Source organism: Triturus cristatus, chromosome 8, assembly GCF_964204655.1.
Source record: "Triturus cristatus chromosome 8, aTriCri1.1, whole genome shotgun sequence".
Taxonomy (NCBI): Eukaryota; Metazoa; Chordata; class Amphibia; order Caudata; family Salamandridae; genus Triturus; species Triturus cristatus.
The window spans coordinates 1,661,382,547-1,661,407,167 of record NC_140591.1 but is presented as its reverse complement, the minus strand read 5'-3'; the positions used below and the strand labels follow the sequence as shown (position 1 = coordinate 1,661,407,167).

Below are 24,621 nucleotides of genomic sequence, written 5' to 3'. Positions count from 1 at the left end.
GCCGTAGCGGTGTAATTAATCCCTTGGAAATACTGGGTGCAGTGACGGCGCACTGAGATTTCCAGAATATTAATATGACCGGACGGATCTCCGTGTTAACTGCAGAAGCCGCGTGATTTAGCTCTTGGTGCAATGACCTGAATGGAGGGTTAGAGAGCACACCAGTGGTATCCCCAGGAAAAGACTCACCCTGCAGGCGTGACATTTAATTTTAACTGCGGATTAAGTATAATTTGGCCTCCGGGGGCGGCAGGGGGGGCCAACACAGCAGATAAGGGCCGTGTATATACACACCAAAAAGGCACAACATCAGTACTAAAGTACGAGAGCACGAAGAAGTAAGGACTTAACTAGTATTCAGAAAAGGAGCAAAAATAAAAGGGGCCGTAAAGGCTCCAAAATGCGCTCAGGAAAAAGCAGAGCTCATCAGGGACATGGCCAGAACCATGGCCAAAATCTGGGGAAACAGAGGCAACCAAAGAGATTATGGAAAAACTCCCACAGCTGGAAGTCTTTACAGGACTCAGTCATACTCCTGGATGACACAAATGAGAAGAAATCTCCCAGCCAAGTCCCTGCCATAAAAAAAGCGAGGACGGTCGACATTAAAAGGAAAGAGGGGTATAAGATAATAGACTTCCTAACAGCTAAAGGATCAACAAAAAAGGGAAGCACAACCAGTTGTGCACCCCAGATGAAAAACGCAACCGAAGGCGTCCTCACTCTAACGCGGCAACCGGACCAGGAAATTGCAACATACTTTGAATCAGAAAGTGACAGTGACGACAAAAGGCAAGGACAAAACCAAGAAGGTTTTGTGGACGTTTCAATCCAGAAAAGTTCAGACAACATAAATATAGCAATAAATTCAGCAAGGAAAATAACAATCGAAGCAGTAGTTCATAATCAAACTTTGAGTGAAACTCTTTTCCCCTTAAACCTCACTAGTTGGGAAGAGCATGGGCAGAGAGCTGATCAATCCCAGCAACAGGAGCCATTAAATTAATTTGCCCCAGGGTAATCACAGGGACATCCACTAATAGAACTATCGGAAACAACCTCTCCCTTACATAACAGGAGGATGCAAAAGCGTAAAAACCCACGGACCTCGTCAGTTAAAGGAGAGGTCGTGTCAACTCCGACATCCCACACAATAGGGATAGAAGAGAGCAAGGCAGGAGGCACTTCTTCATCAGAAAAAAGGTCATCACCCTGTCAGATCACAACCACAACAAAAAAGTCAAGGGAAACCGATATTTCGCACCTGCCAGAGAGCCAACATCCAGTACTAAGTAATAATCTCTTGCTCATTACAAACATCAACCCCAAAGTTGTGGAGGACCGAGTCCCTCCCAGTACCTGGTGCGTCTCACTATCAACATTGGAGACAATCTCGACAGCAATTTCTCACCAAGCGGACAAACACGACCTCCAAGCAGACCTATTAAACATAATGGCAACCTATATAGTAGGAATCGACAAAAAGCTTGTCAGACTTATCAGCGCACGCCGGCCCATCCTCGCGCAACACTAGGAAATGCGCGAGGAACTACACTTCCCGATGGGCAGTGCGGGAGGTGCGCGGCGTAACGCGCGCCACGCCCCACCACAAGACGTCAAAAGGCGAGAGGTCGCCGAGCACGGAGCCGATAATTCTTCGACCCGGGAGACGAGACGAGGAGACGCCGAGAGACGAAGGTGCGGACGAGCTCATCACCCAGGTAGCGGCCCGTGACATCCGGAGGTTCGTCGTGACCGAGGTAGGAGTACTGTGGCAGTATTTCCATCGGGGCTCGACCCATCGTAGTCGGAGACAAGCTCTTCGATCCATAGAGATTCCCAGGCCCGCCCCTCTGTTGGCGAGACCGGCTGGTCTCATGCAGGGGAGCGAACAAGTATATTGAGAGATATTAGACTTAAGGGGGCAAGCCTCGCTGTTCAAGACAGGCAGTGTGCGAGCCCGAACATTGCTCTGAGAAAACGATACCGAGAGTGTTGATACATGCAATCTTCCGACAGATCGGAGGCATAGGAAAGCATAAGGCTTTTAGGAAGTTGGCGAAGCGTGCTCCAGCCTCACAGACTTCAGTTCCCAGGCAGACACTAGCAGTGTGCATCCGCACCCAGCGGTGGCCTGGTTTACACTTTTGATTTCTTCTGCTTATATTCCTAGACATATGTGCGAGTCAGAAGAGAGGGGTGGTCACAACGCCGAAGGCATGGAATGAGCTGGGCAGTCACAAGTGGGTATTGCACCACAAAGTTGTATATGGTGTATGTGCGTCTGTATGTTGATCCCTGTCATTCTCCCCACGTGTGCCTTTCCTTGTCGTTTATATTAGTGCCTGCAACGAAAAGACCACGACCTGTAGCTCTCCCCCATATGTCCGGGCATACCTTATTTTCCTTTTCAGGTGAGAGGGCAAGCTAGCGTTAACACAATCCTGCTTAAAGTAACGCGTATGGTTCCCATTGAGAAACTGGAAACAAAACGTCTTATGCTGTGTTCTCTTGTCTCTTTTGCCTTCACAGATCTCCCTCCCTGCAGTCCCCACCCTTTCCTTCCCCCGCTCGATCACCCCAAAAGTCCGTGGTTTCAATAGCCGGACTTGGGGTCATCCAGAGGTGGGCCCCCATAGAGCATCAACACAGCCCCGGGGACATCGGAACGAGGAACCTGACAGAATTATCGGCCCAAGAATTCTCTTATCCCCCTGGTTGTGTTGAAAGCTGGCCATGACTACCTTAGACGACGTGATGGCTCTGTTAGCGCAGATGCTGGTAGACTTAGCCGCCTCACGCCAGGAAACAGCGTCGATGCAGGTAGACTTAGCCGCCATACGACAGGAAACAGCGTCATTGCACTCTTGTGTCGATTACATGCAAAGGAACCCGTTTAGCATGGGTAGCCCGTCTTCCCCTACGTCCTTAGTGGTAGAAGTGCCGGCGGCCATTCCCCTGGCTCCCCCAGAGAGGTTCCATGGTGACCGGAAAAAGGTTCAGGTGTTCATGACACAGGTATTGCTCCACTTTACTTGCAAACCGAAGATGTTTGTCACCAACCAAGCCAGGGTCGCGTTTCTCATATCCTATCTGGGGGGCGAAGCTGCTCAGTGGGCTGTCCCTATCGTAAGGAACGACGACCATCTGCTGTACGATTGGGACGCCTTTCGCATGGCCTTCGAGAAAACATTTGATCGACGCGCCGAGACGTTCTCGGCGGATAAGGATATAATGGAGCTGAGGCAAGGCTCTCTTGATTTGGTGAGCTACCTGAACAACTTTCGAAGACTGGTGGCCGAGACCGATTGGCCGGAAGCCAAACAGTTGGTCGTCTTTTACCATGGCCTCACCGAGGAGTTGAAGGACGTCCTGGCACAAATCGAGCCGCAACCTAGCACTTGTGCGGCCCTTATCGAGTTGACGCTGCGGTTGGACCATCGCTTGAGAGAGCGGAAAGGCGAGCATACCCGCAAAGAAAGGGGTACAACATGGAGTGATCGTACCGGACCGCCGGAGAAACCCCCTTCTAAACCCGAGCCTATGGAGATCGGAGCAGTGAGGGCCTCGTTAACCGTGAGCGAAAGAGATCATAGGCGCAAACAGGGATTGTGCCTCTAGTGTGGTAAGAAAGGCCACTTCATCAGAGAATGCCCCGTGAAACCGGCATTTGGACGGCCACGGATCGGCCAGGCGGCAGTCGCAACCACGGATAAAGGGGAGGAAAACTGTCGTACCTGAAATCGGAAGGAGGGAAGGTTTCAGGGAAACATACCATCCCTTCAGTGGATTTTTTTTCCTTCCGGGAAAAAGAACATTTTTTTATAACCATGCAGATAGACATCAATAACGTGCTCCTACCGGTCAGAACCATGGTTGATTCCGGAGCCACAGGCTGTTTTATGGATATGCAGGAGGCCAACCGACTAGGCGTACGGCTCCTCCTAAAAGCCTCCCCCGAACTGGTCTACGCCGTGGACGGAAAAGAACTGGATTCCGGACCCATACGACATCACACAGAGGAGTACGAACTCCGGTATGAGGGGGATCATCGCGAATGGATATCGTTCAACGTCATCCACGCCCCGCAGTACGGGATCATCCTCGGACTCCCGTGGCTACAGAAACATGAACCCAGGATTCACTGGGCCTCAAAGACCCTCCAGCTGAGGTCGGCATTTTGTCAAGCACATTGTAACCGCGAACCAGTGCAGCCGGCGGCGGTGCTAGCCATCGTACACGGGATAGCCACGGCGGCAGAAAAAGAGACCAAGCTACCAGAATGCTATCTTGCCTTCCAAGAAGTCTTCAGCGACAGTAAGGCAGAAGAACTCCCTCCACACAGGGAATTTGACTGTCGGATTGATCTGGTACCCGGGGCGGTGATACCCTGTGGGCAAATATATGCTCTAACCATCCCAGAAAACCTGCACCTACGAGCATACCTTGACAAGTACCTAGCACTCGGCTTTATTCGTCCGTCTAGATCACCTGCGGCATCGCCACTCTTCTTCATACCCAAGGCCAATGGGGAATTGAGGTGTTGTATCGACTTTCGAGTGATCAACGCTATCACGGTGAAGAACCGATACCCCCTCCCGTTGATCCCGGTTCTCTTGGAGCAGGTGAGAGCTGCAACGATATACACCAAGTTGGATCTGAAAGGAGCTTATCACCTCGTGCGTATGCGCGACGGTGATGAATGGAAGACGGCATTCAAAACGCGGTATGGGCTGTTTGAGTACCTCGTAATGCCCTTTGGGCTCTGTAACGCCCCGGACGCCTTTCAATTCTTTCTCAACGAGGTGTTGCGTGATTTTCTGGACGTCTTCGTAGTCGTATACATCGACGACATCCTCGTGTATTCCCTCACAGAAGAAGAACACATTACCCACGTGCAAAGAGTGCTACACGCCTTGGTCACAAACCACCTATTCTGCAAACTCACAAAGTGTGAGTTTCATGTGACCACCGTGGAGTTCCTCGGGGTGATGCTGACCCCTTCAGGACAAGTGATGGCCGAGAGGAAGGTGAAGGCAGTGACGGACTGGCCCCGTCCACAGAATGTGAAAGACATCCAAAGCCTACTCGGGTTTGCAAACTTTTACAGGCGATTTATCCAACATTTTTCCAACACGGTCGCCCCTTTGACCAAATTGACCCGAGTGAAGGTTCCCTTTGTGTGGACGGTGGAAACCCAAGGGGCATTCGATCAACTGAAACATGCCTTTAGCTCCGCTCCTATTCTGGTGCATGCCAAACCGGAGTTGCCGTTTTTTGTTGAAGCAGACGCCTCGGAAATCGCGGTAGGAGCGGTATTGTCGCAGAGACAGGAGAACACCGGATATCTGCACCCCATTGCCTTTATGTCTAGAAAACTAAACCCCGCAGAGCTGAATTATACAATAGCTGAAAAAGAACTCCTAGCGATCAAAGATGCCTTCAAGGAATGGAGGCATTGGCTGATGGGAGCAGCACATCAGATAACCGTTTATACCGACCACCGCAATCTGCAGTTTTTGCGAGCTGCCCGACACCTTACACCGCGTCAGTTACGCTGGACGCTGTTTTTTGCGGAATATAACTTCATCGTAACATTCCGCCCGGGAGTCAACAATCGGAAAGCCGACGCCCTCACGCGGCAGGAAAACACTCCACAGAAAGAACCAGTGAAGGAAGCATCGATCATAAAACCCAGTCGAGTGGTGGGTCTCGTGGCCACAGACGACTTCCTGAACGGCGTGCGGAGAGGGATCCGCAACACCGCTTGGAGAACCTGGCTAAGGTTCCACCCCGAATGGAGAATCCATCAAGGTCTCCCAGTAAAAGGGAAACAGCTGCTTATACCCACAGGAGCATTGAGGAAGATGGTCTTCGAATGGTGTCACAACTCTCCCTGTGCCGGACATACAGGGCGCACCAAGACACTCGAAAAAGTGCTTCGACAGTTCTGGTGGCCCTCGGTTCGTCCAGACCTTCAGCAATGGGTGCAAAACTGTTCCATCTGCGCCCAAATGAAAGCGGACCACCAACCCGTACAGGGCTTGCTACATCCTCTGCCCACACCAGAGCGACCATGGGAGCGGATTTCAGTAGATTTCATCGTGGGACTTCCTAACGATCACGGAATGACTGCCATCATGGTGGTGGTCGACTATTACACCAAGATGGGGCACTTTGTAGCCTGCAAACAGGCTCCCACAGCGGGGCAAACGGCCATACTCCTGCTAACGCACATCGTTAGGCTTCATGGACTTCCACAGGTCATAGTATCGGACAGAGGGGCCCGATTCACCTCGGGATTCTGGAAAACATGGTGTTCCAAACTCCAGGTCACCTCTTCTTTGTCAACAAGCTTTCACCCACAGACCGATGGCCAAACCGAGAGACTCAATCAGACTCTAAAGCAATATCTCCGTTGTTACGTGAGCTCAGCTACAGAGGAATGGGTGGAATGGTTATGGGCAGCGGAGGTAGCGTATAACAGTGCCACGCATTCATCCACGAAGTTCACTCCGTTCTTTAGCACTTATGGGTTCCAGGTTTACTCCCCTACTCCTGCCCAACACGGACACGCGACTCCCTGAACTGCGCAACAGGCTGAGGGTTATGCGTAGGGTGCTTGCGGTAGCCAGAGGAAATCTGTTGAAGGCAAAGGAACAGTACAAGAAGCAGGCGGATAAACACCGGAGACCAGGGCCAGTGTATAGTTGGGGAGATTGGGTGTGGGTTTCAACACGTAACATCCGCTTTAAGAAGTATAGTGTGTTCAACCCCAAATACATAGGCCCATTTAGAGTGCTGGGGCATGTAAACCCGGTAGCAGTAAAGGTTCGCTTACCGTCGCACTTTCGGATCCACCCCGTGTTCCATATCTCCCTTCTGAAACGTGCCCACCAGCCTCCGTCTAGCCGTCCATCCCCGGTCCAGGTACTGCAGGAACAGGAGTACGAAGTCAAGGCCATCCGGGACGCAAAGACCGTGCGAGGCAGGTTGTGGTACTTGATCGCGTGGAAAGGGTACAATCCAGAAGATGACTCATGGGAACCCGCCACAGCGGTCCATGCACCCAGACTGGTCGCACGCTTCCATAGGCTGCACCCAGACAAGCCTAGCGGCCGGCGGTGATCCTCGGAAGAGGGATGTGCTGTCAGACTTATCAGCGCACGCCGGCCCATCCTTGCGCAACACTAGGAAATGCGCAAGGAACTACACTTCCCGATGGGCAGTGCGGGAGGTGCGCGGCGTAACGCGCGCCACGCCCCACCACAAGACGTCAAAAGGCGAGAGGTCGCCGAGCACGGAGCCGATAATTCTTCGACCCGGGAGACAAGACGAGGAGACGCCGAGAGACGAAGGTGCGGACGAGCTCATCACCCAGGTAGCGGCCCGTGACATCCGGAGGTTCGTCGTGACCGAGGTAGGAGTACTGTGGCAGTATTTCCATCGGGGCTCGACCCATCGTAGTCGGAGACAAGCTCTTCGATCCATAGAGATTCCCAGGCCCGCCCCTCTGTTGGCGAGACCGGCTGGTCTCATGCAGGGGAGCGAACAAGTATATTGAGAGATATTAGACTTAAGGGGGCAAGCCTCGCTGTTCAAGACAGGCAGTGTGCGAGCCCGAACATTGCTCTGAGAAAACGATACCGAGAGTGTTGATACATGCAATCTTCCGACAGATCGGAGGCATAGGAAAGCATAAGGCTTTTAGGAAGTTGGCGAAGCGTGCTCCAGCCTCACAGACTTCAGTTCCCAGGCAGACACTAGCAGTGTGCATCCGCACCCAGCGGTGGCCTGGTTTACACTTTTGATTTCTTCTGCTTATATTCCTAGACATATGTGCGAGTCAGGAGAGAGGGGTGGTCACAACGCCGAAGGCATGGAATGAGCTGGGCAGTCACAAGTGGGTATTGCACCACAAAGTTGTATATGGTGTATGTGCGTCTGTATGTTGATCCCTGTCATTCTCCCCACGTGTGCCTTTCCTTGTCGTTTATATTAGTGCCTGCAACGAAAAGACCACGACCTGTAGCTCTCCCCCATATGTCCGGGCATACCTTATTTTCCTTTTCAGGTGAGAGGGCAAGCTAGCGTTAACACAATCCTGCTTAAAGTAACGCGTATGGTTCCCATTGAGAAACTGGAAACAAAACGTCTTATGCTGTGTTCTCTTGTCTCTTTTGCCTTCACAGATCTCCCTCCCTGCAGTCCCCACCCTTTCCTTCCCCCGCTCGATCACCCCAAAAGTCCGTGGTTTCAATAGCCGGACTTGGGGTCATCCAGAGGTGGGCCCCCATAGAGCATCAACACAGAACGAGGAACGAGGAACCTGACAAAGCTACAGACTCTCATTGATTTGATCACGAGAACCCAAAAGCATAATTATTCCCAGCAAGTTAACTGCCAATGTACAATGACAAGTGGAAATCCACCAAATTTAAAAGAAATCCTGACGGACATACTGACGGAAGTGAGAGCACAAGCTGCTAGGCCATTTACAAGAGAAAAAGTCTGCGAATTGGAGGGAATGCCCACAAACATTATCAAAATAGAATTGTTTCAAGAACAGTGCTCAAATAAACCAAACTCTCCCTTTGGAAATAATCAATTTAACAGGAACAAGCAAAAGTATTTCCAAGAGAATAGATCTAAAATCCACTAAGGACAGAACAAAGGACAACAAAAAAACAGAAACTGCGGAGGTAAAGCTGGCCTTCTCAAAAAAGGAAAAAAAAGCTGAGAAAAGCACGGAATAAAGGGAAAGCTGTTGAAAAAACAAAATATGGCAACTATTCTCACAACATACGAACAAAAGGCCTCATATGCTGGAAAACGCAAATAAAACAGAACCTAAACCCGTTTCCATGCAAGGTGGAAGCCCTGGAACTTATCTTATCGTAAATGTGCGAACAATTAGCCCACCCTCTACATCCAACATTAAAAATCGATCGATTTTGTCAAAAATACATCAAGAGTTAGTCTTTGACAGGCAAATTCTCAGGGCACATATGCGTTCCGAACCCTCAAACCATAGTCAGGTTGGCAAAGTTACACCAGAAGGACATGTCCGAAGGAGATCAGTGAAAAGGCAACAGCTCACGAGGGAATGAGGCAGAGAAGTCTCCCCAGGCATACAGCTATTGCTGGAGAAATGCACAAATAGCCAAGTGGAAGACTCAAGACCACAAAAAGCTTTCCTTCCGACTCAAAAGATGGACAATGACCCCCAGTTCGCAATAACTGAAAATCAGTCAAATACATTTGTGTTACTCCCAAATAACCTCTCAAGAGGAAACTTGGACACCTTGAATAGAGGTACAATCTTAAAACTCATAAAGGAAGTACGGGACATAGCCTATATCAACTCTACCAACTTGCTATCAATCGAATTTAAACCACATCCGTTTATGAATAAGAGAGAGGTAACAGTAACTAACTGGTCTTCAGCAGAATTTGTAGACCATATAATGTCTCATCAACAACAGTTTAAGGCCTGGAGGATCGAACTACAAAGGATGGAGGCCCCTCGTTACCCAGTCCGCTTCTCCCCACAAAAGAAAGAGAGGGACCCTTACTAAGGGGTGCCATTGGTGCAGAAATAAATCAGAAAGTTTTATAAAATCTAATAATCATTAGGCCCCTAACCATGGTTCCACCTGGAGGAAGCAATGAGGAATACCACACAATTAAACGGATGATTAAGGAAACAAGCATTGGCATAGCCAATATGTCTCGCCTTTGGGACCTTATAAGTGTTTAGTTACCCAGCACAATATCCTTGGTGCAACAACATCAAGTGTTGAATGGCTAAACACTTATAAGGTCCCAAAGGCGAGACCTATTGGCTATGCCAATGCTTGTTTTGAGTGAGTGGCTCATGCAGGTATGCCACTGTGAGGTAGAGATGCTGTGAGTGCTTTTACAGGAGCCCCTGTGACATTGCACCTCTTCAAAATGTATCTTGGGTCTGGTGTAATACTTCTAGACCCTATTCCCATCTTCTTGCACCCAATGCATCCTTAAATGTCCCATGTACAGCCGGGGTTGACACCCCTGCCCTCCAGTGGCACTTTACCTGTCATGGGTGGTGGTGGTGGTGGTGGACGTGGTTGTGGTGGTGGTAGTGGTGGTGGACGTGGTGGTGGATGTGGTGGTGGTGGTGGACATGGTGGTGGATGTGGTGGTGGTGGACGTGGTGGTGGTGGTGGACATGGTGGTGGATGTGGTGGTGGACATGGTGGATGTGGTGGTGGTGATGGACATGGTGGTGGTGGTGGAGGTGGTGGTGGACATGGTGATGCTGGTGGATGTGGTGGACATGGTGGACATGGTGGTGGTGGACATGGTGTTGGTGGTGGATGTGGTGGTGGACATGGTGGTGGTGGTGGACGTGGTGGTGGTGGACGTGGTGGTGGAAGTGGTGGTGGATGTGGTGGTGGTGGACATGGTGGTTGTGGGCATGTTGGACATGGTGGTTGTGGCCATGGTGGTGGTGGTGGTAGACATGGTGGTGGTGGATGTGGTGGATGTGGTGGTGGTGGACATGGTGGTGGTGGACATGGTGGTGGTGGACGTGGTGGTGGTGGTGGATGTGGTGGTTGACGTGGTGGTGGTGGATGTGGTTGTGGTGGATGTGGACGTGGTGGTGGTGGACATGGTGGTGGTGGACATGGTGGTGGTGGACGTGGTGGTGGATGCAGTGGTGGTGGTGGATGTGGTGCTGGTGGACGTGGTGGACATGGTGGTGGTGGATGTGGTGGTGGTCATGGTATTTGTGGTGGACGTGGTGGTGGACGTGGTGGTGGATGTGGTGGTGGTGGATGTGGTGGTGAATGTGGTGGTGGTGGATGTGGTGGTGGATGTGGTGGACGTTGTGGATGTGGTGATGGACATGGTGGTGGACGTGGTGGTGGTGGTGGAAGTGGTGGTGGTGGTGGACATGGTGGTGGTGGACGTGGTGGTGGATGTGGTGGTGGATGTGGTAGTGGTGGGGGTGGTGGTGGTGGGGGTGGTGGACGTGGTGGTGCTGGTGGACGTGGTGGATATGGTGGTGGATGTGGTGGTGGTGGACGTGGTGGTGGATGTGGTGGTGGTGGTGGTGGACGGGGTGGTGGTGCTGGTGGACGTGGTGGTGGTTGATGTGGTGGTGGACGTGGTGGTTGTTGTGGACATGATGGTGGACGTGGTGGTGGTGGACGTGGTGGTGGTGGACGTGGTGGGGGTGGATGTGGTGGTGGTAGACATGGTAGTGGTGGTGGACGTGGTGGTGGACATGTTGGTGGATGTGGTGGTGGTAATTGTGTTGGTGGTGGAGGTGGTGGTGGACATGGTGGTGGTGGACATGGTGGTGGTGGACATGGTGGTGGTGGATGTGGTGGTGGTGGACATGGTGGATGTGTTTGACATGGTATTGATGGATGTGGTGGTGGACGCGGTGGTGGATGTGGACATGGTGGTGGTGGTGGTGGTGGAAATGGTGGTGGTGGTGGATGTGGTGGTGGGCGACTATTGGGTAGGAGGGTGCTGGCAGAATGCAGAAGGAGAGGAGGATCTCAAAGGGGGCACATCGGAGAGCAGAAAGAGGCTGAATATTAGAAACAACAAGCAGTCTCTGCATGATAACAGGGACCAGACACGCACAGCGTTTACTTTTGCTTAAACGCGTGCATGTTTTGCATTGGGTTGTTTTGCCACTCGTGCACGTTTGGCATTTCCCTTGCGGGAGCGAGCAGCGGCACCATCTGTTTTGAAAGCGTGATCAAGATAATTAAAAACAGATGGCGCCGCTGCTCGCTCCCGCAAGGGAAACACCAAACGTGCACGAGTTGCAATACAAACTAATGGAAAACATGCACGCGTTTAGGCAAAAGTCCTGAGCAATGGCTAAAGGTCCCTCTTCGTAGGCGAGACCTAAAAAGGATGGGGTCAATGCAACACCATGCCAACACGCAGTCCTGACAAGAGCAAAAGTATATAAGAAAATCAAAAATTCCTTAACATCTGCTCCTGGAATACCCATGGTCTGGAAAATCTCTTATAAAACCCATACGTTTTGAAATTCATCCAAGATCACAACATTAACTTGGCTCAGGAAACTTGGAGCACAGCACCCCATCACATTATAGGCTATACCGATTATTACGAACCAGCAACAAAATCATCAAAATTTGTTCACCCTAAAGGGGGTTAGTCGAAATATCTCTCAAAGAAACTAGATTGGTCATCAGAAAAACCACTCGTAGGGACAAATTGGGTTCTCGTAACGAAGTTGGAATATCACAAGACAGATGTGGCATCGACAACATTCATTCTCTTTAACGTCTACATCCACCCAAGAAGGTAGACAAAAGACGATCACATGAACTTGTTGTTTAAAATTATAAAATCATTGCAGAGGCAATACTGTCAAGCACAGTTCATCATCACAGGTGACTTCAATACTAATCTATGTAACACCCCCGGGAATCGGCATAAAAAGGGTAGCAAATTCAGACGTCAGTTCGTAACCCTAGGCTTAAAACACCTAAATGGAAATACAAAAGTTGATTCATCGCCAGCAATCACCTTTCTAAATGGGACTAAAAGCTCAACTATTGACCATACCCTAGTGAGTGAAAACGTAGTCCGCCAGATGCTAAAATTCCAAATTACGCCACGCATGGAGAGCAATCATTTTCCACAAACAATGAAATTGGAGCAAACTACAGCTCGGTTGACAGCAACCAAGGAACTAATCTCCTTGCCCCAGGCATGCAATTTAAAAAATTTGAAATGGAGATGAACAGGGATCGAGAAGCTGATGGCTGAAGTTTACTTCCAAGCTGGAACAAAAGAAGGAAGAATTAAGGAAATGGGTAGCCAAGAGTCATTACAAGCAGCAAAGGGTGAGAGATTGAAAGCTTGGGAATATTTAACAGGTGCCCTACTGGAAATCTTTCCTCACAAAAAGTGGCACCAGCCTCAATATTACCATAGGAAGTTAAACCGGACAAACAGTTATCATCCTTGGTTCAGTTCCGAATTACGCAAGCAAAAACGTTTAATAACACTAAAAATTAGATCTGTCTCAAACCAGTTAAAAGAAGGAAAAAGACCAGATAGAAGTGAGCTTAAAAAATTAAGAACACAATACAAGAAAAACTGTTCTGAAGCAAAAATCAGATACCACGTCACAATGTGGAACAAACTTCTTCTGGCGAGCAAACAACGGACGGGAAAACATTTTTGGCATCAGATAAACTCCCTGACATTTGTGAAAAATAGACAACAAAATGCAGGGATTAATGATGGACATATGGGTAGCTCACATAATGACAATGTACGAAGAACCAGAGCTCAAAACAGTTCCAGTTAGTCAAATAGCAAGAATCAACAGTAGATGGAGCAGAGTACAAGAAACGCACACTCCCTTTGGGGTCACAGGCGTGAACAATAAGTACATCGCTCCCCAGAGTGAAAACATCAACAAGTTAACAGAAGTTGACCCACTGACAACAATCGTAAAGAAACTAAAAACAGAGAGTGCACCAAGCCCCAACGGAATCCCAAATGCACTCTTCAAGGGAGAAGTATCATATTGGGCTCACAATTTTACTCCATTTTTCAATGAGCTGTTTTTGACAAATGGAATTCCAGAATCATGGAAGGGTAGCATCTTCCATCCAATCTTCAAAGGCGGAAATCTAAAAAAGCCGACAGGTTACAGACTAATCGCTCTAATAGACGTTGAAGCCAAGTTATATGCGAGCTGCTTGCTGACTCATTTGAAAAAATGGTCAGATGGCAACAATTGTATCCCAAGGTCACAAACAGGTTTCCAGGCCAGCGCAGGCACCTTAACAAATCTAACAGCATTACACTATTAGCCGAAAAAGCCAAACATAAGATTAACCGCCTGTTTGCCTTTTTTGTAGACCTTAAGTCCGCTTTTGACAGTGTACCCTGAAAACAACTATGGGAAAAACTGGATATTTGGAGCATCCCAACAAAATTATAAAACGCCATCAGAGAATTATACACAGGCACCTGGACGTGGGTAAAAATAGGGGACGGCACGAGCATAACAAAGAAAGTTGACACCCACAACGGATTGAAACAGTGGTGCGTGCTAGCCCCCACCTTCTTCAATCTGTACTTATATGATCTCCAAAATGCCCTCCAGGAAACTAACTGTCATGCACCATTGTTAGTCTATGAGGAAATCAGGTGCCTTCAGTACGCAGACAACAATTGTTTTATTAAGCCAAACTTCAATCAGTTTACAACGTGGAATAAGCGCATTAGCCAAATACATGGAAGTGCAAAGGCGAGAATTAAATCTATCAAAAACAAAGGCAGTACAAACTAGTGGAAGAAATACTTACGGCACCTGGAGGGTAACAAAGTAGAGGCAGTCGCCTCATACAGATATCTTGGATTTAAGGTGGAACAAAAATTGAGTTATAAATCACAGCTCACCGCAATGAGGATCTAAACCCAAAACCTTATGTATGGCTTTAATCTACTAAAAAAGAAACGAAGTTGTCCATCCCAAGGCAACCTACTATCCGTCATGCATGCTCAGCTAATGCCAACAGTAACCTAGAGCATAGAAATAATGAGGAGCTTGAGATCCCAGCCCTGAATAAGATACAAACAAAAGTTTATAAAAACATTTTCCACATCCAGCAAAGTGCATCACCAGCCCAAGTGTGTCTTGAGTTCAGACTGCCAAACCAAATATTCCAGAGTAAAGGTGCATTTATCAAATTATGTTGGAGGCTGTGAGCATAAGAAATCCGTTCCATTGACCATCTGTGCTGGAAAGAAATAGATAGTCAAAAAGCACACAAAATTCAAGGATCCTGGGGTTGCTATCTAAACCAGGTGATAGAGGACCTGCTTGCTCAAGACCTTTGGAATGCCAGCATTGGGAAAAAGGCCTTCAAGAAACAAATCAATTCCACAATAAAACTTCTGTCAAATTCAACAGATGAGAACACTTTATTACAAAGACGTCACGCCTGGACGGTGATCAGCTCATATGGCACAAGGAAGCCTCAGGAATATTTATCAGCTCATTTCTCTTTGATCTTAAAACATCAATTCATGAGTGCGTTTCGGCATGTGGAAACAAAGGATCTCATCCCTTCACGGAAAGAACAAAGGCAAAACGGAGACTGAAGACTGTGTGACTATAAATATGAATCACTTCAACATATTTTCTGCGCATGCCCAAAGCTACTAAAAGAAAGGAAGATTTTATTAAAAGTAATATTTAACAACATGAATATTCGAACGAGTAGAGAAGCAGTAATCACCTGGCTTGGTGAGTCCTCAATCCCCCTAGTCTGCAGTGGGGTAAAACTTTTAAATCTGTATTTAAAGGAAATTGGTCAAAATCCTGTGGAGTCCCAAACAGATTCTTAGAATTACTGGAATACTACAAATAACTTGTAAAGAAAATAAGCTGTTTTACATACGTTTTTTTACAATGAGACTGTTTTTTTAATTTTAAAAGAATTTTTATAATTGTATTTGAGATGTAGAACAAAGACTAATTGTTTTAAAATTCTATTAATGACTTTTTTAGTGCTGCTAAATATGTTGCTTGGTGTAATGGTTTTTTTCAAAGACCGAACACTAAAATAAATAAACTTGAAACATATCCTCAGCCATGTGATGTAACCCTCAGTTTCATTTCCTACGATGCAAAGTACCCTTCTCTGGGGCTCAGTTGCACTTTATAAGTTCCTAGATAAACAAATAAAACAAATACATGGAATTAGTGGAGTTCTGCACAGGCGCTATGTACTATAATAAATCCATTTCCATTATGAGTAGATATATCTTTCTCCACATGCAAATACTACAGAAAGCATAGAACATCCTTTTTTCAAAGGTCTTTATTTGAATATTTTTAGCAGATATTCCACAAAAGTAAATACAGCACTAAACTTCGCACCATTCCATCAGGAATCCTCCCCCAACCCACCCTGATCCAGAGCAAGTTATGAAACAAGTATATTTGGGAAAAAGAACCGAAAAAAGAGTATTGCAACACAACAGAAAAAAGAGAGGAAAAGCAAAAATACAAGACATCAGAAGTGCTATAGGGTCATATGCTAATACATACATTACATTGCATGAAGGTCTGCCCTACTGTCCCGAGCTGTATTCCCTGAATCCTTCCACCCCATTGATCCATCTCCTTAAGGGAGCCCAGATTTCAAAACCTCTTTTTCGGACCCTGTGTCCCAATCATACACCGCCATCTCCCATCAGTATACTGCGAGGAGCCTGCAAAGCCAGTGATCAGACACAGTCTTAGTACGGTCATAGCTGTCAACACAACATCTGGGTCGATCAGAGCATATTTTGATTACTCACACCAAGGATTATCACCTGGGGGGTTAGATCAAGGACAAATCCCAACATATCTCCCAACCACTTAGCAATCTCTATTCTGAGAAAATCAAGTTTGGGCAATGCTGTGAACAAATGAACACTGTCAGCAGCGAAGCACCCACACCGAAGGCAGTGGAGGCCAGAAGACCCCCACTTAGAAATTTGTGCTGGCGTGATATACAAGTTGAGCCATGTTTTATAGCATTGTACCTAAAAGTTAGCCGAGATAAATGCTGTCTGACCCAAAAGGAGTGAGTCTTCGCATTCCCCAGTCCCAGCTTGAAGGAGATACTGCCAGCGGTTCATGTGTTTGGCCAAATCATCTACCATTTCCTTATTCAACAGCTTATATATTGTAGCCACTGTGGGAGGGGATCTCAGCAATATATCCAGCAGAGGGACCCTGAAAAAGCCGACTATTCCTCCTGATTTTTTAGCCAAAAAATCCTGTATTGGTAAATACTTTAAAAAGTTGTTGTTCCCCAGCCTGAATTTCTCTTTGATTGCATCAAAAAAATATATCCCCCTTCCTCGACTAAATCACCAATCCTCTTCGCTTCCCTCTCATCCCAGTCCTTCATATACCCCTTGTGAAAAATAGCTGGGAGTAAATTGTTATGAAGCAAAGGGGTGTATCTGTGGACCCTACTAAGACCAAGTTTCTTCCGGAGTGCAGTACAAACCTTGAAAGTACCAATCAAGACCTTAAATCTAACCCTCTAAAAGTAGGCAAAATCAATGTGACGCATACGACAGCCTCTAGCCTCTGTTCCAAGTATTAATTCATATATGGAGACCATTGGCTCTTCCTCTGGTTCTGCCTTGTCCCTACCCAAAAGACCAGCCATCTGTTGAATCATTGCGGCCCAGTAATACAGTTGAAAATTTGGGACCACCCAACCTCCTCGGTATTTTGGAAGAGTCATGAATTTTAGAGCTCTTCTGGGGCGTTGGCCGGCCCATTGAAATCTAGAGATCAGCTGATTTAAAGCTTGGAACCAAGACTTATCAATCTCCATGGCGATGGCTCTAAAACGATATACGTTTTTTTGGTAAAAACACCATTTTGATAACATTGCTTCTTCCCAGTAATGTGAATTACAGATTATTCACTCTTCCAAATTCTATTTTGAATTTCCAGAGCAGTGGTCTCAAATTTAATTCACCAATTTTTTCTATATTTGCCGAAATCTCCACACCCAGATATCTATCCTTTTTCCAATGATTTTTTCTGACAGTGTTCAGTAGAATGTCCATCTGAAGCCCATCTATTGTGCATGCATTGTGTTGATAATATGCACAATGCCTAACCCGCTAGATGGTGTGGACTTTGTTCTCAGAACTGACTATTTTACTGCATGTCTGTGAAAAGGGTGCAGATTATAATCCTGTCAGTGACTCGTTTAGCACCATGTCACTTGACAGAGCGGATCATTTGCAGTCTGAGAACAGGATTTACTGAGGTAGAATAACAAACTATATGACTTCATATATCTGATGGCCATTCCACTTATTATTCACATATGCAAAATAAGATTCCACCACAAGTTCTCCCAGGTCACCTAAGTCCTTAGAGAACACGAAATTGGGAAACACTGTTGTGTTGTCAGTTGTGCCAAAGGTGAAAAAGGGGAAAGCCCAAACTCAAACTGGTTCTGAGTCCAGTAGAGTTCCCAGAGGGGTACAGAATCAGTTAAAAACATTAGACAGAGAAAGGAAGGAAGCTTGGACAACTAAACAAAGATCTCCCAAACTGTTGTGTTGCTTGTTCTAATGTGGGGGAACCATTATTCCATTAAAACACCCCATTCAGTAGGAAGGAGGGGCAGAACACAGCACTTAGCTCTCTGGCATTCCTCCTTCAGAGTTTGCTTGTTTAAAAGGTGTAATTTAATTCGTACTTTAAGGCATCTGATTGAGCGGCCTGGTGCTGCATCATACATACCATCTTAGTATCGCTGAGAAGCATGTATCTGAAGTTACACCTGTGGAACACTCAGGTGAAGTTTCAGTGGTCTGAGCGGAGGCTGCCAAACTTCAAGGGATGCTTGAGTTCACCATTGTGTTAATTAAACACATCCTCTGAGAATTATATGGGTGTTACCTAAACGTGAAGTCAGATGTTATAACTATGTACTAGAAACAGAAGACGAGACCTGAGTTTTAGCTCATAACTAAGCATTGCCAGATTCAATGCACCTACCAGATGTTTGAGGTGTGCCTAAATTGGCGGTCTTTCTAATAGAAATATTTTACATGTGGTTTTCATGGGGGAGATAAAACCAGACTGGTGATGGGTGAGGTGATAAAAAGCTATAAATGTATGTATAAACAAGTTACACTTCTATGGGCTCCCAGGAGGTGAGAGAGGAGAGGCTATGGGACAGTATGTGGAGGGTTGAATGGGATCAGTTAAATGGATCTTCAGTCAATTGAGGTGAAGTTTCAGCATTGTCTTGAATGATGGGAGAGAGAGGTGATAGCCCACAAGTTAACAATGCTCCAAGAGACTTGGCCCAGAAGGCTGGAGTCAGAGTAGCACAGAGGGTACAAGAAGAGTGAGGTTAAGGCTGATAGCAGACTGTTAATGGGAGTGCATCTGTTGAGTGTTTGTGAGACATGTTGGCTGTTCCATGGATTGGTTTAAAATTGCCTGGTGCGGGCACTGGATTTCAGGCACCAGGCAATTGCTTCGGGGTGCTTCCACGGTGTGCACTGAAATGCCTCACGATACTCACATCAAGCGTTTCAGGTCCTCCCTCCAGCACTACACACACAACTGGGATCTTGAGGTCGACACCTGAGGGAAACAGATAAAGACGCATGTTTGTTTAGATCTTCAAGATGATTATCCACGTTCCACTTCACATAATGTTTTGTTCATCACATCAATTTATAAGATGTAAAGAATGTCAGATGCAGGGAATAGCGACCAAGGGCCTGCTTTAGATTTTGGCAGACATGATACCTGGAGTAGCCTATCCTTCTAAGTGACGGCCCACATACCTCATTTACAGTCAAACAGACCATAAGTATTCTGTTGACCACGCCTCCGGCAGCTCAAATGAGTACAGGCCATCAGATGACGGATTTTACACCTTCTGCCCTGGTTAGGATGGATGGTGTAATGGATTTATTTGTCGCTGTCTGTCACCACCAAGAACAACTGCCGTCTCAGGAAGCACTAGACTTAATCCAATCAGTCTTTGTTCTGCTCCAAGAGGAACAATTGCCCCTGAGCTGCAAGGCCGTGTCTGCTCTGAACAGGAAAAGAAGCAAACCCACAGAATGTTTGGCATATTTGGGCCTCACTAGTATGGTGCAACTTGAGCCCTATTTGACAGTGAACATGAAATCCGTGTATGACCATACCTTTCACACTTAGGGTGTTGGACTAATGAAAACAAAATAAAATAGTGGGTGTATTTTTTAATTAGTCTCAGGCACTGGTAAGTACTGATTGCCACATTCCTGGCCATCTTTTTTCTGTCTTCCATTTCACCACATAGAGGAACCAGCCATATGCAAATCAGGAACCATTTGGGACTCATCAATAGCGCATGCCTAGACAAAAGCTTCCATAACTTCCTGCAATTTTTAAATTAAGCCAATAAGAGTCAGCAGCTGCAATGTATAGAATAAGAAAAGGATTTTATGAGTGATTGTTCCCCTAATTGCAGCCAACATCTATAGCCAAGAAATGTGTCCCATATGCCAGATCTAAAGGTCTATGAGAATGGCTCTAAACAAAAGGTGTAGTTAGTGCAAATCATTTGTTTGCGTCAGATTTGTTTTAGAATTTCCAGGTAGCTTATAAATTCCCTGGCATATTGAAAAGGAAAGCTGACTCTCAACTCGGGTATTGATCGTTGATACCAAGATGGTAAATGTTTGCCATTTCTGCAGGATGAATATTAAACCACAAACCTGACCTTTCATTGTCATTGAAGGAATTAAATACTCTAGCCCGATGGGAACCAATGACTCCACAGAAGATCTTATTGAATAGTAGCGAATAGCCTTCTCGACTGAGACTTAGTCATTTTTCGCCTTTACATCTAACCCCTTCTTCAGTCCTGATAAATTGATCAAGCCCCTATACCTGTTTGGTGTTAGGGCCTTCATCTGTATTCTTCTGAATAGGTATAGATGTGAGTTGGTAATATCTCTTCTGCCTGATAAAGGCCCTTGTATAAGACCTCAAAGGCTCCAGTTGTACCCCGGTTGCTACATACAAGTGCCAATGGACCTTTCACTGCTGCCACCCTATCCCTCGCTATTTTCACTTAGACTTTCTAGGGAATTTATTGGCCAGCTTTGTTACCCCCACTTTAATAGCGCTGGTTCGTTCTATGCAGGGCATACTGTGTGATATTGGTATCTACAGCCGTGACATTTATCCTGATGGCCATACGCCTATGCCAGAATTTGCTTATGCTTATCTTTTTATCTATCCTCTCTACCTCTTTCAGTTGCTGTTCGCTCACACTTCAACTCTGACCTTGTCCATTCTGGAGGAGGCTAACAGGAGATGTCTTCTGACCACTGGTTTTAGGGCATCCAATAAAGTGATCTTGCACACTGTCATTATTCGACATCTATTTATAATATAATCACTCTCTCCACCACCCACCGATTTATCATTCAGTATTCTGTCCCCAAGTCTCCATCTCCTGGCTATAGATGAGTGTCCACTGACAGCAAGCAGTAATGAGATGGGGGCATCATCTGGTAAGTCTACATTATCAATGTATGACTGATGTATTCTGGTTAGTAAAGCTGGCTAGCAGGAAATGATGCAGCCAAGATTATGTACAGCCGGCCGGAGAACACAAAGTGCGCAGCCTTGTGAGAAGGGTGTGGCACCCTAAGTGTAGTGAAGGAATCAATACTTACATGGGACCCAGCCAGGCGCTATACATGTAAGAAAATGATTGTGTGTTATTATCAGGCCTATAAATTAGGGATACATCACTACACTGAGATGGTAAAAAGAAATGAGAAACTAACTCCATGTAAGGGTAGAGGTAGGCTGGCAAGGTTCATTTAGAAAGTTGGCATTTTCTTCCTTCTACTAACCATTTGGTGCCTGTTGCCAGTGTCCTGGGTCATATGACTGTATATGGCTTAGCACTTCGGCTTTGTGTATTTTTCTCAGTCAGTGAGATAATAGGGGGGTATGTGTTGGTAGGATCTGCTACTCTGCCAGGATGGCAGGGGGAAGAGCTGTTCCCTGCTTCACTTACCCTTTAAAGGGCTGCCCCCAGCATACACACAAAGGAACTTGACACTAGCCTTTTGTCACCCCATACGTCTTAAAGCATTGGCAGGGGAAGGACGGAACTTCCACCACTTTAAAGGCCGGAACCAGGAATAAATGACGGACCATTAGAACACCTCTATAGTACACTCTTGGACCTGTGGATATAGAAGAAGGACTGCCTTTTTCCCCAGACGACTGCCCTGTTGCTTGAGGCCTTCTTACCTCCTTTCTCCATAGTTTGCTCTGAAATAAACTTTTCCAGCTCAGCTCTGAGTGTGGTTGCCGCCCCAGGTCTCCCGTGTGTCCCGTCGTCCACCAGGATGAAGTGGGAGTGGTTATTGTTCAGACAGCACAGCTTCCCCTGGTTCTCCTCATCCAGCAGGTACTGAGCAGGTGATCCCCCCTGAAGAAAGAACAAAACAAGAGCAAAGGATGTCATACATGCCAACATTTGGAAAGAAGAAGGAGGGAGACTTTAAAAAATGAATCAGGGGGATTTATTTTCACCATTGACTTGTAATGCCGGAGGGACAGTTCCAATCAGGAGAAAGTTACATTTAAGCCATTTTTGGCTTTTGTAAATCGGAAGTCTCCTGCCTGAATCAGACTTGTTGATGTACTCTGTGCTGCACCCCATCACCTCTGAAGGGGCTACTTGTGCTTGATGTGGCAACAAATACAAGTCAAGGTGACCATTAGGAGCACATTCCCTTTTGTGCTGACTCTGAAAGCCAGGTTCAGGGGATCTCATTTGGCGACCATCTAGATGATCTTGCCTCACCCTGACAGGATATGGAAATAAAACATCTCAAGGTCAATCAACTAATCAATCAATCAAACATCTATAAACCATGGCAAATCACCTGTGAGGGTCTCGAGACGCTGGAGACGTTGGCAGCTGCGTCGTTGTTTGTTCATTCGAACATCCAGGTCTTGAGTTCACTGGAGGTCTCTGGAGACTGCATCTATCATCAAGGTTGCTTATGTATTTGTCAAACAGAGGCGCTGCACATGGTTGCAGGCGCTAGATTGCAACATGACTACACATGGAAATGTGATGCGACATGGTCTGCAAGAAGTGAGACGCTGATTGTGACCACCGAGCACAATGAAACAATGGTCCATGGATTGCATACTAACACTAGCGTGAAAGGTTAATTGAGCCACACTGAGATTTAGGGGAGGGAGTTAATAAATGGGCAGTGGGTATCTGCCCAGATCCTCAACCCCCAGGCAGTGAGCTTTGAGGACAGGGTGGAGCCAGGCAGCGAGGTGCTGAGTGCGTGATTCTTGGTGGGGGCATTCCACTGAAGGGTTCCTAGATAGGATGAAGGGTGTTTTAGTGGGAACAGAAGCTTGTGGCAGACGGATTGCACAGAGCATTTGTGTATGTATGTATGTATGTAAGTGATTTGTAAAGTGCTGGAATCACCCCCGAAGGGATATCTCCGTGCTATCATAGAGGGGGTAACGGAGATGCAGAGATCAGACCGGAATAAAACCGTCTTCTGGAGTTCCTAAAATACTGAAAACTGGGGAATTTACGCAAATCCTCCGGCAAGGTGTTCCAGTATTTCAAGGCAAGGTAGGCAACTGTTTTGCCACCTGTTCATATTTTCCTGAAACGGGGGACCACTAGCAACCCTTGACCTTCAGATCTAAGTAGATGGTTCAGGCAGTAGAATTTAAACTTATCCGCCAGGTAGCTAGGGCTCGTACCTTAAAACACTTTATGGGCGAGACAGCAGAGCTTGAATTTAATTTTCTGGCGGATAGAGAGCCAGTGGAGTAGTTTTAACAACGGCCCCGGGGAGGTGTGAGGCAGCTTTTTGAGAGTTAAGCATATTGCAACATTTTGTACAATCTGTAACCTGCTCAGAAGGGATTTATTAGCAGATGCAAGTAGATCATTACAGTAGACCAGGTGCCGAATGATCAAAGCCTGAGTCAAACTTCTACGAACAGACAGAGGCAGCCACTGGAACACTCTGCGTACTAGCCTCAGAGGATGGTAGCAAGTCCCTGCAGTAGTCATGATTTGATCCCTCACTGATAGCGTAACATCCAAATGGACACCTAGATTTTTGGCCACAGTAGAAGGAGAAGGGGCAGGGCCTAAATTAGCAGGCCACCACCTGGGGGACCACGAAGTTGGCAGACAGGGGACAATCAGCAATACTTATTTTGCTTGACCTGTTTGCCGCTTTTGACACGGTCAACCATGATATTTTGCTGACCCGTTTAGAGGAGGTGGGAGTAGTGGGCACTGCCCTAAATTGGTTTCGATCATATTTATCGGGCAGATGTCAGGCGATGTCAGGCTGTGGCTATTCCATCGTTCCAGTCAGCCTTCACTAATATCTGTCATGGGGTTCCACAAGGATCGAACATCACCCCAATTTTATTCAACATTTATTTGAGCCCACTGATTAATACCATTCTGGCTCATAATGTAAAATTGGTAAACTACGCTGATGACACCCAGATCATTCTATCTCTTGATGGAACCCAACCTAGTGCCCTGGAGGAGTTTCATGCATGATACTGCGCAGTGGCTACGAAGTAATTCTTTAAAATTTAATTCGAATAAGACCGAAATTCTGCACTGCGCAGTTGGGAAGGTTCCTTTGCCTCTTCCTGGTAACTCCCTTGGCACCGTCTACGACGGTGCGAAACTTGGGAGTCATGTTCAATGCCAACCTGTCATTGGAGACGCAAGTGAACAAGACGGTAGGGTGCTGTTTTGGGCTTATGAGAGCTTTAAGAAAGATCCTTCCATTGCTTCCAGTCTCGTCTAGAGCTTTGATTGTCCAAGGCGCCATCTTAAGTAGACTTGACTACTGTAACGCCTTATTGTTGGAGTCCCCCAAATCCAGAGATTACAACGTGTTCAGAACGCAGCAGCGAAACTAGTTCTGTCCAGACCACAAAGCTCTTCTGCCTCAATGTGCCTGGCCGAGCTACATTGGCTT

The 24,621-nt window shown here is 46.8% G+C and overlaps 1 protein-coding gene across 1 annotated transcript in view; it reads right to left on the bottom strand.

The window, feature by feature from the left end:
• LOC146808507 (transient receptor potential cation channel subfamily M member 2-like) overlaps positions 1–24,621 on the bottom strand; it is a 206,396-nt gene that overhangs the window by 159,816 nt on the left and 21,959 nt on the right. The window contains exons 4-5 of the mRNA XM_085623588.1: positions 21,872–22,052; positions 19,125–19,186 (exon numbers count right to left, since the gene is read on the bottom strand). Of these exons, the coding sequence (XP_085479714.1) occupies positions 19,125–19,186; positions 21,872–22,052 (243 nt within the window). The remainder of the gene's footprint in view (positions 1–19,124; positions 19,187–21,871; positions 22,053–24,621) is intronic.